General features: G+C 46.7%; 1 protein-coding gene across 6 annotated transcripts in view; it reads right to left on the bottom strand.

The window, feature by feature from the left end:
• The window catches only part of RAD21L1 (RAD21 cohesin complex component like 1), a 31,797-nt gene extending 14,859 nt beyond the window's left edge, over positions 1-16,938 (bottom strand). For 2 of the 6 annotated variants that reach the window (XM_075845911.1, XM_075845916.1), the window contains exons 1-7: positions 13,848-13,948; positions 9,901-10,078; positions 8,510-8,639; positions 8,308-8,407; positions 5,490-5,593; positions 4,972-5,139; positions 4,779-4,874 (exon numbers count right to left, since the gene is read on the bottom strand). In XM_075845911.1, the coding sequence (XP_075702026.1) occupies positions 4,779-4,874; positions 4,972-5,139; positions 5,490-5,593; positions 8,308-8,407; positions 8,510-8,639; positions 9,901-10,044 (742 nt within the window). In that variant the 5' untranslated portion in view covers positions 10,045-10,078; positions 13,848-13,948. Of the gene's footprint in view, positions 1-4,778; positions 4,875-4,971; positions 5,140-5,489; positions 5,594-8,307; positions 8,408-8,509; positions 8,640-9,900; positions 10,079-13,720; positions 13,812-13,847; positions 13,949-14,030; positions 14,051-15,476; positions 15,566-16,832 lie in introns of those variants that run through there. The other 4 variants (XM_075845914.1, XM_075845912.1, XM_075845915.1 and 1 more) reach the window with 4 other exon arrangements.
• Positions 16,939-18,461: the final 1,523 nt, after the last annotated feature.

Raw genomic sequence — 18,461 nt, 5'->3', positions numbered from 1 at the left:
GCGTGCACCCATGACATAAAGTGGCTACCAAAACCCCACTTCCCCAAGGCAAAATCCATGTAAGACCAAGATACTGTATCGAAGGCTTTTTGAATGTCGAGCGAGAGAAGCATTGACGCCACATTTCTCTTGCGTGCTAGGTGAACCAAGGATATAACTCTCTTGGTACAGTCGCTTGTTTGTCTTCCAGGGACAAAGCCTGCTTGGTCTCCATGTATAATCCCGTCAAGGAAGCGGTTTACTCTAACCGCCAGGATTTTAGCTAAAATTTTTATGTCAGTGTTCAGGAGGGATATTGGCCTATAATTGGTAATTTGAAGAGCATCCTTTTGAGGTTTGGGGATCATTGCAATATGGGCTGTCAGGGTTGGTGTCCTAAGGGTTGTGCCAGTTCTGATAGTGTTAAAGAGTTGGGTCAAATATGGGCTTAGGAGCGGAGAAAGTTTTTTGTAATATAATGGGGAGAAACCGTCTGGGCCAGGAGATTTGGAAGGTTTTAATTCCTTGATAGCTGCCTGAACTTCAGTCTCAGATATCTCAGCTTCCAATGCTTCGAGATTAGAGGAGGTAATATCTGGAAAAACCAAATTAGCTAGCAAGCCCTCAGCCTTCAAGGGATCAAAAGGTGGGGGGGATGAGTATAATTTGGAAAGGAAAGTTTGAAATTGGGAAACAATCTTATTAGGGTCTGCTGTTATTGTGCCGGAGGCTGTCCGCAATCTAATTGGTTCTTTTGGCGCAGCGGGAACTCGCAGCTGACGTGCTAAAAGTTTACCCGGTTTATTGCTTTGCGAGTAATAGCGCTGCTTGGACCATCGTAGCTTACGTTCAGCCTGTTCCGTCAATAAAAGGTCAAGCTCTAATCTGGTAGCCTCAACTGACGCTTTATTAGCATGCGAAGGCGTCTGTTTCCAAGCATTTTCTTTTTGTGCTAGTGTTTGGTATAAGTCTGTTATCTTCTTTTCTCTGTTTTTTTTTTTAATAGACCCCAACCTAATGAGAGTCCCCCGCAGGGTGGCTTTATGGGCTTCCCATAGTATGATCGGCGAAGACGTGGAACCTACATTTAAGTTAAAGTATTCCTTAACCGCTTCTTCAATCTGTGCGAATGAGTCTTTGGATGTCAAAAGGGAGTCGTTTAGTCGCCAATTAAAGGATAGCCCCCGTGGGATTAGAGAAGAGAAGGAGACCTCTACCGGGTTGTGGTCAGACCAGGGTGTGCTAAGTATCTTTGCGGCGGAGCATAGTGGTAATGAACGCTGAGACGTGAATATGTGATCAATGCGACTAAAAGAGGAGTGGGGGTTGGAGTAAAACGTAAAATCTTTTGTATTGGGATGTAATTCCCTCCACAGGTCATGTAGATCGTGAGCCTGTAGCATGTCACTAAACATAGACGAGGAAGTTTGAGGTGTGGATGATGTCAGGGTCGGGGATTTATCTAAAGCTGGATTAATTACCAGGTTTGAGTCGCCCATGACCACTAGCAAGCCCTTTCGATTGGCATCTATCTGTTTAAATAAGTGAGAAAAAAACTCTGTTTGAAACTCATTTGGTCCGTAATATCCCACTAGGGTCACCTCTACATCAAATAGAGTACCGACCAGAATCACATATCGACCAGTAGGGTCAAGAATTTCCTTGTTACAAAGAAAAGGGAGATTCTTTCTGAAGGCAATAACTACCCCGCGTCGCTTTTCATGGGCATAAGAACAATGGAAAACAGGAAAGTGTGCACTAAGATGTTGTGGTTTGGAGGCAACAGAGAACCTGGTTTCCTGGAGGCAGACAATGTCCGCATGACAGGCTTTGTAGAAATGAAATGCCTTCGATCGTTTATGTGGCGAATTGAAGCCTTGGACATTATGAGAGATTATTTTCAAGGCAGAAGTAGCCATATGTATGATCTGATGATTTTATAATGAGTTCTGACCGGCAGGGGGAAAGGGAAAGAAGGGCTGGAAAGAGAGGGGAGGGAGAAACAGAATAGGTAAAAAGGGGTGTAGAGACAATTATGCATTTAGAAAACTGAAGAGGGAAATTCGTCCGAAAATCGACCGAAAAGGGTGGACAGTAGCACAGGGGATACTACTGATAGAGTTCGGGTTCGCCAACACCTGGGCACAAAGGTGTGGTAACGGCAATCTGTTGAGGTGAACTTAAACACCATGTCATGACATATAGGGGAAAGCAATGACAGAGAGGGGAAAACTAGCAAGGGAGTATGGGCCAGGGGGAGAGAACATTAATTTCCAGAACATTCTGCCCCAAGTAAGATGGCGGACCAGGCACGCCGAGTCGCGTTCAATCATATAACCAAAATTAAACATTGCCATCAATCAAGGCAACAATTACTTAGAATTATCTTGCCGGTTGACCTCCTGCAGGCCATACACACAGTGCCGCCTAAAGGCAAGGCAAAGTATGTCTAGCCGGCAGGACAGCAAAGCGACAACCACGTTAATAGAAAAAATAAAAATAAATGGTTAGTGCCAAGTTAATGAGCATTGCATCTAGTTAAACAGCAAACTTATTCCAGATACAGAATTTCCAGAACATTCTGCCCCAAGTAAGATGGCGGACCAGGCACGCCGAGTCGCGTTCAGTCATATAACCAAAATTAAACATAGCCATCAATCAAGGCAACAATTACTTGGAATTATCTTGCCGGTTGACCTCCTGCAGGCCACACACACAGTGCCGCCAAAAGGCAAGGCAAAGTATGTCTAGCCGGCAGGACAGCAAAACGACAACCACATTAATAGAAAAAAATAAAAATAAATGGTTAGTGCCAAGTCAATAAACCTTGCATCTAGTTAAGCAGCAAACTTATTCCAGATACAGCAAAACATGGCCTCCGCTACCGCCCGCCACTCAGCAAATAGATCAGTCCCCGCCGCAAGAGAACCAATATACAGGGTGGAAACATGTTAAAAGTACTCATCCATCAGTCGGGGTCATCTCGAATATCATAAACGGATCCAGATCTCCCGGGTGGTCTGCGGGGGGGGACCTTGCTCCAAATAGGACGTAGCGGCGGCCCATCACGACGTTCCTGAGAAAGTTGACTTGATCGGGCGGCGTCTGTCGGTAGAAGCTGTAGGGTGACCAAAATTTGCCGAAGCTCCTCTGCCGTGCTGGCCGAATAATATTTGTTGGCTAGAGAGAATTGGAGCTTGAAAGGGTATCCCCATCGATATTTGATATGGCGGCTTTGTAGAACAGCCAGTAGGTTTCTCATATTTCGCCTTTTCTGTATAGTTATCGGAGAAAGGTCCGCAAATATTTGGTATTCGTGGCCCTGAAACTTTAGGGACGATGTGGCTCTAGCCTTTTGAGACAGGGTTTCTTTGGTGGCATAATAAGTGAGCTTCACCACTATGTCTCGTGGCTTGCCATCTTGTCGTTTAGGGCCTAGCGACCTATGAACCCGGTCCATCTCCAGCCTATCCACCGGGAGATCCGGTGCCAGCTCTTGGAATAGGGCCGTAATGGAGGAGTTAAGATCCTCGTATGTCTCGGGCAGACCTCTTATCCGGAGATTCCCCCGTCGTGCACGGTTCTCGAAGTCCTCCAGGCGTAGCATCGTTGAATCCAGGTCTGCTCTCAGTGAATCAAATTCGGCATCGTGCGCATTCAAAACTTCAATGGTGTCGTCCATCTTAGTTTCCAAGACGTTTGTCCTGGCTCCCAGTTCACGTATCTCTTTGGTAAGATCTCTCGACAGCTTAGAAGCGGTGAGCTGCAATTCTTGCTGCAGGAGCTGTTTAAATTTCTGCAGCAAAGAAGCGTCCCTGGTGGTGAACTGGGGTTCAGGTATCTGCGAGCCGTCTTCTTGGGAGCCTGCAATAAGTTCAGGCGAGGCCTGTATGTCGTCGTCCGAAACAGCCGACATGGCGGGCGAAGTTGCAGTCTCAGGCTGGGGGGCAGGGACGGAGGACTCCGGTTTCGAGTCCTTTCGGCCCACTGCGCTCTTCCGAACCATGAACAATCCGGGCAGAAGATCCTCCGGAGGAAGAAGAAGGGTAAAAGGGCGAGTGAATTCACCTCAAATGTTTGCTTTATATAGCTGTTGTGCCCAGGAGTCGCGGAGCTACCTCAGCATGCGGCCATCTTGGTTAGCAGCTCGCGAGCGCCCCGACATGTCAGAAGTTTTGATTGGTTGGGGTCTGAGCACTGAGACCCCCACCAATCGCTAAAACGAAGCGGCAGAAGCGCTAATATGAGTGCTCAGCAGCTTCGTTTCTATACGGCTTTTTCTAGAAAGCTGATGTATTGGAGTAGGGGCTCATAGACTTTCTATTGAGTCCGTACTCTGATACATAGATTTTCGGAAAAAGCCGAATAAACACGAAGCGCTCAAACGAGCGTTTCTGCCGCTTCGTTTTAGCGATTGGTGGGGGTCTCAGTGCTCCGACACCTTCCAATCAAAACTTCTGACATGTCACGATGACATGTCAGAAGTTTGTCAAACTTTTATTAAGTAAACACCCCTTAAAAGTAATTTACATGTGATGTGGTTATCTAAAAACTACTGTGAATGGTGAAAAATTTTGTGCAGAACTGCGGAATATGTTGGCGCAATACAAGGAACGAAAAATAAAGTGCCCATGCCATTTAAAGTAAAACCAATCTCAGCAATTATACAAAGGTTCCTTTTATAATATTGAGTTACTGAGAGTGATAATACAAATATGTGAATGCTGGATAAACATAATATCATTTATCAAGTGTTCCTATTTGCATTTTGGCTGATAATTTCACAGCACAGCACTCACCCTCCGGTGGCTGATCCTCTGGTGGAAGCGTTACGTCTTGGTTCATATCTTTGTCCACAACACTCAATTCATTGGAATCATTAAAAAGCTGATTATCTTAAATAAAAAAAAAAAGCAGTATAATCTTATTCTATATATAATGTATGTCACTTTAATAACCAGGGGCCAAATTGATCTGTGTATGTTTTCTTACCAAAAAAATCTGTTGTTCCTCCTTCATCTCCAAACAAGTCATCAGCAAAAAGATCTCTTGTATCCCCAGGAAAGAGGGCAGAACTCTGCTCAGGTAAAACACTGTTTGTGCTAACTTCAAAAGAGGCATCACTTGCAGAGTCACGCCGGAGTCTATCTAGATCATCTCCTGTAGGAAAAAAAACACAAACACATGAAATGCTACATGTAAGTGGGGTCAACAATACATATTTTATAATGGAAGCACGCCCCACAAATGCGGGTGACTGTCCGCAGCCGGCCGTAGCCGTAATCACGGAGCGGGTTTATAGTTACGGCCGTATGCAGGGGGCCTTTGTTACCAGCCTGTAAATTATTTATTTTATGCTGTAAAATATTGTGGCTGGTTTCTACAAACAAGTGCAAAGAAAAAGGGTAGGCAGAATCCAAATAAATGACGGGTGCCTTATTCTAATTCTGGTTAGAGATGGCCCAATGTGTGTAAAACGTGTATGATTAACAAACTAGTTATGTTCTCACCAAAGCCCTCATGAAGAGTAAGCGGTCTGTCATACTCCTCTCGAATTGTGATGTCTTCCGCTCGGCTCTGGTTCAGTGTGAAATGATCAACCATATGAATTAAACTATAAAAATATACCAGAGAGAATTAAATGTAGATATGTGTCCAAGAGGGTTCAAAGAAGGGAGCCCAAATGTTTAGTGCCGATAATCTATCATATAGAGCAGTGTTCTCCTACCTGGCTATCCAGCTGTTGCAAAACTACAACTCCCAGCCTGCTGATGTCAGGGCATGCTGGGAGCTATAGTTGTGCAAAAGCAGGAGAGCCACGGGTTGGGGGGACGACGACATTGCTATTAATGGTCTAATTTAAAGGGCACATGTCCTGGAGAAAGTTTTTTTTGTAAGGATAGCTACACAGTCGAGTCACATTATTATGACCACCTCCTACTTTCAATGTCGGCAGCGCGTAGCCCATAAAGGCAGTGATGGGTGGTGGGCTTGGTGGGTATATAAGGGGTGTGGTCGGCTGTCTGATCACATATCACTCATTGTTGACATGGGTAAAAGGGGCGATTTATCAGAGTTGCTATAAGGGATAATTATCGGCTTTTGGGCCAAGAGTGGCAGAATTTCTCAAACAGCGCGGTTTGTGAACTGTTCTCGTGCTGCTGTGGTGACCGTGTATCGTGAGCGGAGAAATGGCGCCATTTGGAATAACCGATGTGGAAACTGCGGGTCACAACGTGCCATTGATGTGAGGGGTGAACGTCGGCTACGAAGGTGTACGAGGGCTGAACGACACGCTACATGGAGCAGCTCACTATGAAAATCACCCAGGGGATGACTAGACGTGTGTCTAATACAACAGTCCAGCGAACCCGACTGTATATGGGGCTCCAAAGCCGACGGACGGTCACTGCTCCTATGTAACAAAGGTGCATCGGAAAAAAAAAAGCTTCAATTTGCGCGGCAGTATCAGAATAGGACCACCGATGATTGGCAGAGGGTCGTCTTCTCCAACGAGTTACGTTTTCTGCTTCATGGAACGGATGGACGTTGGCGCGTCAGGAAAGAAAGATAGAACAAACACCCGGCAGCCATTGCTGGAAGACCACGAGCCGGTGGCGGCAGCGCTATGGTCGGGGGATTATTTCATGGCATTCTCTGGGTCACTCATCCATGTGGACGGCTCTGAAGTGATTTGGGTATGAATCCATCGTTGCAGATCACGTCCCCCCCATACATGCTGCAGATCACGTCCCCCCATACATGCTGCAGATCACGTCCCCCCATACATGCTGCAGATCACGTCCCCCCCATACATGCTGCAGATCACGTCCCCCCATACATGCTGCAGATCACGTCCCCCCCATACATGCTGCAGATCACGTCCCCCCCATACATGCTGCAGATCACGTCCCCCATACATGCTGCAGATCACGTCCCCCATACATGCTGCAGATCACGTCCCCCATACATGCTGCAGATCACGTCCCCCATACATGCTGCAGATCACGTCCCCCCCCATACACGCTGCAGATCACGTCCCCCCCATACATGCTGCAGATCACGTCCCCCCCCCATACATGCTGCAGATCATGTCCCCCCATACATGCTGCAGATCACGTCCCCCCCCATACATGCTGCAGATCACGTCCCCCCCATACATGCTGCAGATCACGTCCCCCCCATACATGCTGCAGATCACGTCCCCCCATACATGCTGCAGATCACGTCCCCCCCATACATGCTGCAGATCACGTCCCCCCCATACATGCTGCAGATCACGTCCCCCATACATGCTGCAGATCACGTCCCCCATACATGCTGCAGATCACGTCCCCCATACATGCTGCAGATCACGTCCCCCCCCATACACGCTGCAGATCACGTCCCCCCCATACATGCTGCAGATCACGTCCCCCCCCATACATGCTGCAGATCATGTCCCCCCATACATGCTGCAGATCACGTCCCCCCCCATACATGCTGCAGATCACGTCCCCCCCATACATGCTGCAGATCACGTCCCCCCATACATGCTGCAGATCACGTCCCCCCCATACATGCTGCAGATCACGTCCCCCCCATACATGCTGCAGATCACGTCCCCCATACATGCTGCAGATCACGTCCCCTATACATGCTGCAGATCACGTCCCCCATACATGCTGCAGATCACGTCCCCCATACATGCTGCAGATCACGTCCCCCCCCATACATGCTGCAGATCACGTCCCCCCCCATACACGCTGCAGATCACGTCCCCCCCATACATGCTGCAGATCACGTCCCCCCCCCATACATGCTGCAGATCATGTCCCCCCATACATGCTGCAGATCACGTCCCCCCGCCATACATGCTGATTGTCTTCCCTGGGGCAGATGGAATCTTCCAGCAAGACAATGCGACATGTCACACGGCTAGAAATATCCGATAGGAAGAGCCCGACCAAGACCCCCAAGTACTTCCCTGGCCCCTAATTCTCCAGACTTGAACCCAATTGCACTTCTGTGGGACCTCAATCGTCTTGTTCGCTCTATGGATCCTCCCCCCGCGTGCCCTCCAGCAAATGTGGGATGTTCTGCAGTCAGCGGCACCAGATACCTGGGACAACTGACCAGCACCTTATTGTGTCACTCCCACTCCCGTCTAGTTGCTGTCTGGATATTAGCAGCTGCTCATAATAATGTGACTTGACCGTGTATAGGGGGTACAGACATTGCTACGGTATTACTGGTTACGGTGGTCAAGTAACCAAACTGAACCTGGCTGATGCTACCGGTAAATTGACCATATACCCAGACAGAAAAAAAGCGAATTAGTTGTAATACTTTAAATTAGGCAACTGCATGTCAAAGTCTGGAAACTCTTCAGGGAGAGTGATCGCATTGTAACTGGTCTCCTGGTTATTCTCTGTAAGATCCAAAGCTCCTGTAGAATTAACAAAAAATATAAATAACACACAATTACAATATATAAAATAATATATAAAAATAAAATCGGCAGGTTTTGGGCTTTGGGTGTTGTCATTACCTGGACGAAACGTAATCTTCATATTGAGTAACGCTTCGTTACAATCGGCTAAAAGATATTTTGCCTTTCGGTGGTATATCCGTACAACTCCAAGAAGTAAATGACCAGAAGTTCTAAGGGCGATCACAACCTGCCGGATGAAGTAAAGGAGCATTTTAGTTTTCTCTTTAAACCAATATTCTTGTTCAGCGTCTTGGTTTCAGCCTTGTAATCTTTGACTATAAGGGAAAGTTGCTAATAAGAAAAAACAAAAAGGTGGGCAGGAATCATTTTAAACAATCAGGATCACAAACTTCTAATAGTAGAATTCCCAGAAAGTATTTATTGATGATGTGTAACTGAGAAATAGGACGAGTTTTCTTTCTGATCCGAACACCCACAATGATTCAGAATAAAAGCCATGATGGGAAAGCAGTCTCTTAGGGCGCTATTGAGGTGAACGGTCATCATTTATGGATTAAAAAAACAAAATCGGACACTGTATGAGAATGGCGAATAATGCTGGGGTCCAATGAGCACTTCCTCTACAATAAGGCCCTGTTCACACTGAGTTTTTTTTGCAGGCAGACGGAATTTTGAGGCAGATTTTGATCTGCCTGCACGACGTTTGCCGCGTTTTTCGCAGAGTTTTTTGCCTGCGGCCATTGAGCGTCGCGGGCAAAAACGCAGCAAAAAAAACGCTTTCTGTGTTTTCCATTAATGTCAATGGGAGGTCAGAGAAGTAAACTCCCGAAGATAGGGCACGTCGCCTCTTTTTCCCGCAAAGACAGTTATACCGCTCGAGGGGAAAAAACGCCTCCGCCTCACATTGAACTTTGGCGCGTTTTCCAACACGATTTCCACGTAAAAAAAAACTCAGTGTGAACAGGGCCTAAAGGTATTATGATGAGCTGGGAGATGAGTTATGGACCCTACTACAGATCCGTGGTTGGGTGGTGAGCCAGTTCTGCAGTTTTGGAGGGAAACGGGGATCGTGTATTATAAATAACAATGCTAGGGATCGGTGTGGAAGGGAGGAGCGGGCAATCATATAAACGACTACATGTAACAAGTATTATGCTGAGCTTCAAGGTCCGAGGTTAGTAGGGCACATTCTGAGACCCCCTGCCCTGCCAAGAGTGATTGTCCTGCCCCTTCTGAAAGGAACTAACCACCCATGAATAGTGTGATAATCAGATACTTGAAGGGCTCCCAATATAGTATGTCCATAAAGCAAGAAGTCCTTTTGCTAGAAGAATCAAATGTCCACAGATAAAGGGAAAAAAAGTTGTCTCCTAGAGAAACAGATTACCTATGTGGCCCTTTAATGACGTAGTAATGACACAAGTAAGAAACAATTGATGTATTTATCTCTATGAGGTACCAAATGTGACGGCGAAAGGGGCACTTACCTTTGGTGTCATGATGCTTTGAATGGCTGATTCGAGGTTGCACTCAAATATGTGAGCCTTGGTTAGTTTCTTATCCCAGTGTGCAGCGATCCAGATCTTGGATAGGATCCCTCGTTTGCCCAGAAGCAGATAGGTGTAAAACATACTTACACTGGTACAAATATACAGACGATTACAGCTGTGAAATAAATGGAGAGTGATTGTTGTCAGTTTTGTTATATATACTGAATACATTTCTATTGTTATTGTGTTTTCAGAAGATAAAGCAAACGATACACTGTACATAAAGCGACTAAAGGAGGGAGAGGAGTATAAGGCTGTTTAACCAGTGTCCATACAGGATAAGGCCCCATGCACACGACCGTAAAACCGCGGACCGTACCACGGTCCGTGGTTTTATGGACCCATTCGGTTCTATTGGTTGCGGACACCTTTCCGTAGCGCTACAGATGGGGGTCCATGCCGTAGAACCGTGCCGGGAATTATGGAGTATGTCCTATTTTTCGGGCACAGTCATGTGCATGGGGACACATAGCCCAGTGACCAATCGCAGCCAAGGTATTAAAGCATACTGTGGGCCCAATAACATCGTCACATCCCCAGATGCGGGTCGGTTGGAGATTGAATAACCCAATCTCGGGGCAATATGTATGACAAATATTTACTTTAACCCCTTCCCGATATTTGACGTATCCATACGCCAAGCCAAAGTCGGGTAGGGGAAGTATGGAGCGAGCCCACGGAGTGAACCCGCTCCATACGATGCCGGTGTCGGCTGTTTGTTACAGCCGACACTTCAGAGTAACGAGCGGCATCGCGGTCAAGCGCGATGCCGCTCGTTTAACTCGTTAAATGCTGCGGTCAATACCGACCGCAGCATTTAAATCGTTAGAGAGAGGGGGCGACCCCCACTAACAGCACATCATGCCCCCCAACGCAATCGCGGGGGGGGGGGGGGGGGCTATGGTTGCTATGGCTGCCTGGGGGCTTAATGAAGGCCCCCAGGTCCGCCATCTTTATACACCTATTAAGCCCTGCCTCCGGCCTGTCAGAATCACGATATACTGCAATACATTAGTATTGTAGTATATCGTACAAGCGATCTAACGATCGCTGGTCGAAGACCCCTAGGGGGGACTAATAAAAATAATAAAAATGAGTTAAATAAAGTTTTTTTTTGTGTAAAAACAAATATATATATTAAAAGTTCAAAAAACCTCCCTTTTCCCACTAAAGCATAGTAAAAAAATAAATAAACATAATTGGTATCGTCGCGTCCGTAAAAGTCTGAACTATTACAATATATCATTATTTAACCCGCACGGTGAACGCCGTAAAAAAAAAAATTGTAAACGCCAGAATGTCTATTTTTTGGTCACCTCATCTAACACAAAAAATGAAATGAAAAGTGATCAAACCGTCGCATTTACACCAAAATGGTATTATTAAAAACTACAGCTTATCCCGCAAAAAATAAGCCCTCATACCGCTTAATCGACGGAAAAATAAAAAACGTATGGCTCTCGGAATTTGGCGACACAAAATAAATGTTCTTTTTTACACTTAGGTTTTTACTTGTTAAAGTAGTAAAATCTAGAAAAAAAACGATATATATTTGGTATCGCCGTAATCGTATTGACCCACAGAATGGAGGAATCGCTGTTTTTTTTCTTTTTCTACCCGACAAATAATTTTTTTCCCGTTTCCTAGCACATTATACGGCAAAATAAATGGAGCTACGAAAAACGACAACTCGTCCCGCAAAAATCAAGCCCTCCTAGTACTATATCGACGGAAAAATAAAGACGTTATGGCTTTTGGAAGGTGGGGGAGGAAAAAACGAAAATGAAAATCTGAAAAAGGGCTGCGGCGGGAAGGGGTTAATTGAGCAAATTTCTGAAGCTCCACCTGAACCATGCGACCATCTGTAGACATAGCGCAGGTACGCCTGTATACACAGCATGTGTATATATATAAAGTTGTGTTATATGTATGATTGGCGTAAGATGAGCTTCCAGCTGCATTTTGATAGCATTATGCAATAACTCTTCCATTGAGACGTACTCCCGGCAGAGTTGAGCAGTCCAACTGGAGTCCATTAAGGGTTTTTTTGTTATTAGGAACTGTCATGGGATCCCTGATTGACTACATTGCATCACAGGACTGGAATACGGCCTGTGAGTCACGTGAAGCCGAAGCCGAACACACATTCCCGGAGTTGGTATTTAGAGTGAACTTGGTACAGAAAGTCTTCATTATTCAGAGAAACCTTATTGTAGGATTATTCTGGCCAGGAACGAAAATCCTTAGGCCTTGTCTTGTTCACACAGTGCAGATTTGATGCAGATTTTGCATGCAATTTTTAATCCAAAACCAGGAGATGAGACCCTTTAAAAAGGATTTTCCCACAATTACACCTATGCACAGGATCGGTGATCAATATATGATCACTGGGACCCCCATCGATCTCCAGAACCGGGGTCCTGACTCCCGTTTCCTCCTCACTGCATGATCGCAGAAGGATTTATAATGAAGCGGTGGTCGATCCTGTGCGCCGCTGCTGCTCCATTAAAAGTCTACGGGAATGACGGAAACACCAGAGTACAGCGCTTCGCTGTTTCCGTCAGGCCCATAGACATTGAATGAAGCCGCAGACACGTGCTCGACTGCCGCTCCATTCAAGCTCCGCCTCACCGCGGGGGGGGGGTGCAGTAAGGAGGACCGGAGGGTTTGGGACCCCCGTTCTTGGTGGGAGCCACCATGTCACTCTGAGTGACATATAACCTTTCTGTTTGTGCCTTTGGTACCCTATTTTCTGTCAGATTCCACATCTTCGTGCGCTTCTGTATAAAACCCGACACATACGGAGGTCTAAATGGCTCCAAAAACTTTTACGGCATATTAAAGTTATGTACAACTTGTACGGAGCAGGAAAACGGCTGCGTGTATTACCCGGCACCGTAGCGTTCGTACCATTGTGTGGCTGCGCCTGGTACTGCAGCTCAACCCGCCGCTCACTTGCATTGCATCGGGGGGGGGGGGGGGGGGGGCATCAATGTAAAATGATAGAAAACCAAAGATAAAACGAAAAGAAAAAAAACACTCAAGAACGCTGCGTTAGGATCTGTTCGCTTCGGAGGCTCCGTTAGGGTCCTTCGTCGCAGTTCCGGAGGAAGTCGTGCGGCACGCTGCGAAATTTTTTCCGGTAAAACGACCAACACCCTCACATAAACCCGACAGAACCCGTAAAAGTCAATGGGTTCCTTCGGGCACCGTTAGGGTTTGCGATGCAATGGAACTTCCGTTTTTCGTTCTTCTGTTCCTATGACGGAAATGTACGAAAAAAACTTAACGCGGATCTTACGTTGTGGGTGACGTCATTGGGACATTTATCCGTTTTCTGGCGAGAATGCAGAACGTTCATATTTATCCAGACGCCATTATAGCAGGCGTGGATTCGATTTTCTGACCGTCAAAGAGATCAAAATGCGCCAAGTTTGGTGCTAATTACGCCAGGTAAGGCCCAATCGGGCGGTATTGAAGCCATCGCAAATGGCGCCTTACCCATGGCGGATACCAGAGGCAGATTTGCGGACAAGACGCTTTTACAGAATAAAGCCATTTTTATACTCATAAGATTCGGAAAGCTTATAGAAATGCTAATTTATTTGCACACACTACAACTCCCAGCTACCCTTCTGTCACAAGCAATATTATTTATACAAAAAGTTGCAATCATTATTTATTTTGCTAGTATGACTACAACTCCCATCATGCCTTGCACCGTTTCGCCTCAATTACTGTTGTTTACATAGCGCACCACGGCCGGCATATAACCGTCACACACAACAGTCAGTCACTCTATGCAAAATGCAGGAACGCAGCCCGGCGTTAGTCCTCTATGACCGCCTCCTCTAGAGGAAGGGAGAAATGTCAGCTGAACTTACACGAAGTCAGACTGCGAAACCACTTAAACCAGACGGGAACTGCGGATCTGTTGGCGGGAAATTCAAAGTGTGAAGCGTCCTAGTCACGTGATCTGCCTCGCCCCCGGCATCACATCTCGATGAATTACCTAACAGGCTATTATTACCTCACAGTCACCTCATACTCATAGACATCGCTATTACCTCACAGTCACCTCATAGACATGGCTATTACCTCACAGTCACCTCATAGACATCGCTATTACCTCACTGTTACCTCATAGACATGGCTATTACCTCACAGTCACCTCATAGACATGGCTATTACCTCACAGTTACCTCATAGACATGGCTATTACCTCACAGTCACCTCATAGACATCGCTATTACCTCACAGTTACCTCATAGACATGGCTATTACCTCACAGTCACCTCATAGACATCGCTATTACCTCACAGTCACCTCATAGACATCGCTATTACCTCACTGTCACCTCATAAATCCAGATATTACCTCACAGTCACCTCATAGACATCGCTATTACCTCATAGATCCAGATATTACCTCACAGTCACCTCATAGATGCAGATATTACCTCACAGTCACCTCATAGATGCAGATATTACCTCACAGTCACCTCATAGACATCGCTATTACCTCACAGTCACCTCATAGACATAGCTATTACCTCACAGTCACCTCATAGATGCAGATATTACCTCACAGTCACCTCATAGACATGGCTATTACCTCACAGTCACCTCATAGACATCGCTATTACCTCACAGTCACCTCATAGACATGGCTATTACCTCACAGTCACCTCATAGACATCGCTATTACCTCACAGTCACCTCATAGACATGGCTATTACCTCACAGTCACCTCATAGACATCGCTATTACCTCACAGTCACCTCATAGACATCGCTATTACCTCACAGTTACCTCATAGATGCAGATATTACCTCACAGTCACCTCATAGACATGGCTATTACCTCACAGTCACCTCATAGACATGGCTATTACCTCACAGTCACCTCATAGACATCGCTATTACCTCACAGTCACCTCATAGACATAGCTATTACCTCACAGTCACCTCATAGATGCAGATATTACCTCACAGTCACCTCATAGACATGGCTATTACCTCACAGTCACCTCATAGACATCGCTATTACCTCACAGTCACCTCATAGACATGGCTATTACCTCACAGTCACCTCATAGACATGGCTATTACCTCACAGTCACCTCATAGACATCGCTATTACCTCACAGTCACCTCATAGACATGGCTATTACCTCACAGTCACCTCATAGACACGGCTATTACCTCACAGTCACCTCATAGATGCAGATATTACCTCACAGTCACCTCATAGACATGGCTATTACCTCACAGTCACCTCATAGATGCAGATATTACCTCACAGTCACCTCATAGACATGGCTATTACCTCACAGTCACCTCATAGACATGGCTATTACCTCACAGTCACCTCATAGACATCGCTATTACCTCACAGTCACCTCATAGACATGGCTATTACCTCACAGTCACCTCATAGACATGGCTATTACCTCACAGTCACCTCATAGATGCAGATATTACCTCACAGTCACCTCATAGATGCAGATATTACCTCACAGTCACCTCATAGACATGGCCATATCTCCCAACTTTTGAATTCGGAAAAGAGGGTCATTTTAAGCCACGCCCCCTAACCACGCCCAATATCCCGCATAAACACATCAAATCACGGCCAGATCGTTCTGCAAATAACGCGCGCACATTCTCACTGCGGATCTCTGGACTGTCCGGATATCACAGATATTATGGATCCGGTTATATCGTCTTTATGTTACTTTTCCTATCTTGGGTATAACATTTGCTCATCACGGCGGCAGCAGCTGCAGGACAAACCAAAGGGCTGAGAACAATGAAAGTCAAGAGGGAGACCCTGTGGTGGATGACTTTTCAATTGACAGGTAGCAGAGTTACATGATGGGGATTTTTTTTTCCAGTTGTGTAACTCTGCTACCGGTCAATGGAAAAATCATCCACATGAGCTCCCTTGTAGATAGCTCCAGATACAGCCTACCTGTAGATAGCGCCAGACACAGCCCCCCTGTAGATTGCTCCACACAGCCCCCTTGTAGATAGCTCCACACACAGCCCCCCTGTAGATAGCTCCACACACAGCCCCCCTGTAGATAGCTCCACACACAGCCCCCTGTAGATTGCTCCACACAGCCCCCCTGTAGATAGCTCCACACACAGCCCCCCTGTAGATTGCTCCACACACAGCCCCCCTGTAGATAGCTCCACACACAGCCCCCCTGTAGATAGCGCCACACACATCCCCCTGTAGAAAGCGCCACACACAACCCCCTGTAGATAGTGCCACACACATAACCCCCCTGTAGATAGCTCCACACACAGCCCCCTGTAGATAGCGCCACACACATAACCCCCCTGTAGATAGCTCCACACACAGCCCCCTGTAGATAGCGCCACACAAAGCCCCCTGTAGATAGCGCCACACACAGCCCCCTGTAGATAGCTCCAGATACAGCCCCCCTGTAGATAGCGCCACACACAGCCCCCTGTAGATAGCTCTACACACTGCCCCCTGTAGATAGCGCTACACACAGCCCCCCTGTAGATAGCTCCACACACAGCCCCCCTGTAGATAGCGCCACACACAGCCTCCCTTTTGTACATAGTGCCACACAACCCCCCTCCCCGCTTGTTCATAATGACACACAACCCCCCTCCCCCTTGTACATAGTGCCATACAGCCCACCCTCCCCCCTTGTACATAGTGCCACACAACCCCCCCTCCCCTTATACATAGTGCCACACAACCCCCCTCCCCGTTATACATAGTGCCACACAACCCCCTTATACTTTGTACCACAATGCCGCCAGAGCGGAGAGCGGTAGAGGTAGCCGGCCCTACTGCTGCCGCTCTCCGCTCTGCTTTGATGTCACTCACCGTCAGAAGAAGGCAGGAGTCTTGCGGCGGCGTTCTCACTGGTGTCGATACCGGCCCGGGAGTGGACCAGTTCTGTCACCTGACCGGTGAGGTCCCAGCTGCTGCAAACGTCTGGCATGCAGGGCGCCTGTCAGCAGCGATCAGCTGTTTTGATACAGCTGCAGCGCCCAGCGGGACATTTTGCAGACCGCCCGGGACAGCGGTGAGAAACCGGGACTGTCCCGCCGGATCGGGACGGTTGGGAGGTATGGACGTGGCTATTACCTCACAGTCACCTCATAGATGCAGATATTACCTCACAGTCACCTCATAGACGTGGCTATTACCACACTGTTACCTCATAGATCCAGATATTACCTCACAGTCACCTCATAGACGTGGCTATTACCTCACTGTTACCTCATAGATCCAGATATTACCTCACAGTCACCTAATAGACATCGCTATTACCTCAGTCACCTCATAGATGCAGATATTACCTCACATTCACCTTTCAAAGGCAGCTATTACCCCACACTCTTATCAATATATGCAGATATTATCTCACACTCAGATGATAGACTCAGGTATTACCTCACACTCACCTCATAGACTCAGGTATTACCTCACACTCACCTCATAGACTCAGGTATTACCTCACACTCACCTCATAGACTCAGGTATTACCTCACACTCACCTCATAGACTCAGGTATTACCTCACACTCAGATGATAGACTCAGGCATTACCTCACACTCACCTCATACACGCAGATATTACCACACACTCACCTCATACACTCAGGTATTACCTCACACTGACCTCATAGACTCAGGTATTACCTCATACTCACCTCATAGACTCAGGTATTACCTCACACTCACCTCATACACTCAGGTATTACCTCACACTCCCCTAATAGACTCAGGTATTACCTCACACTCACCTCATAGACTCAGGCATTACCTTACACACACCTCATAAACTCAGGCATTACCTCACACTCACCTCATAGACTCAGGAATTACCTCACACTCACCTCATAAACTCAGGAATTACCTCACACTCACCTCATAAACTCATGCATTACCTCACACTCACCTCATAAACTCAGGCATTACCTCACACTCACCTCATAAACTCAGGCATTACCTCACACTCACCTCATACACGCAGATATTACCTCACACTCATAGACTCAGGCATTACCTCACACTCACCTCATAAACTCAGGCATTACCTCACACTCACCTCATAGACTCAGGCATTACCTCACACTCACCTCATAAACTCATGCATTACCTCACACTCACCTCATAAACTCAGGGATTACCTAACACTCACCTCATAAACTCAGGCATTACCTCACACTCACCTCATACACGCAGATATTACTTCACACTCACCTCATACACTCAGGCATTACCTCACACTCATCTCATAGACTCAGGTATTACCTCACACTCGCCTCATACACTCAGGTATTACCTCACACTCACCTCATACACTCAGGTATTACCACACACTCACCTCATAGACTCAGGTATTACCTCACACTCACCTCATACACTCAGGTATTAGCTCACACTCACCTCATAGACTCAGGTATTACCTCACACTCACCTCATAAACTCATGCATTACCTCACAC

Source organism: Rhinoderma darwinii, chromosome 13 (assembly GCF_050947455.1).
Source record: "Rhinoderma darwinii isolate aRhiDar2 chromosome 13, aRhiDar2.hap1, whole genome shotgun sequence".
In the NCBI taxonomy this organism is placed as follows: domain Eukaryota; kingdom Metazoa; phylum Chordata; class Amphibia; order Anura; family Rhinodermatidae; genus Rhinoderma; species Rhinoderma darwinii.
The sequence above is the reverse complement of the archived record's forward strand: the minus strand, read 5'-3'. Positions and strand labels throughout refer to the sequence as shown.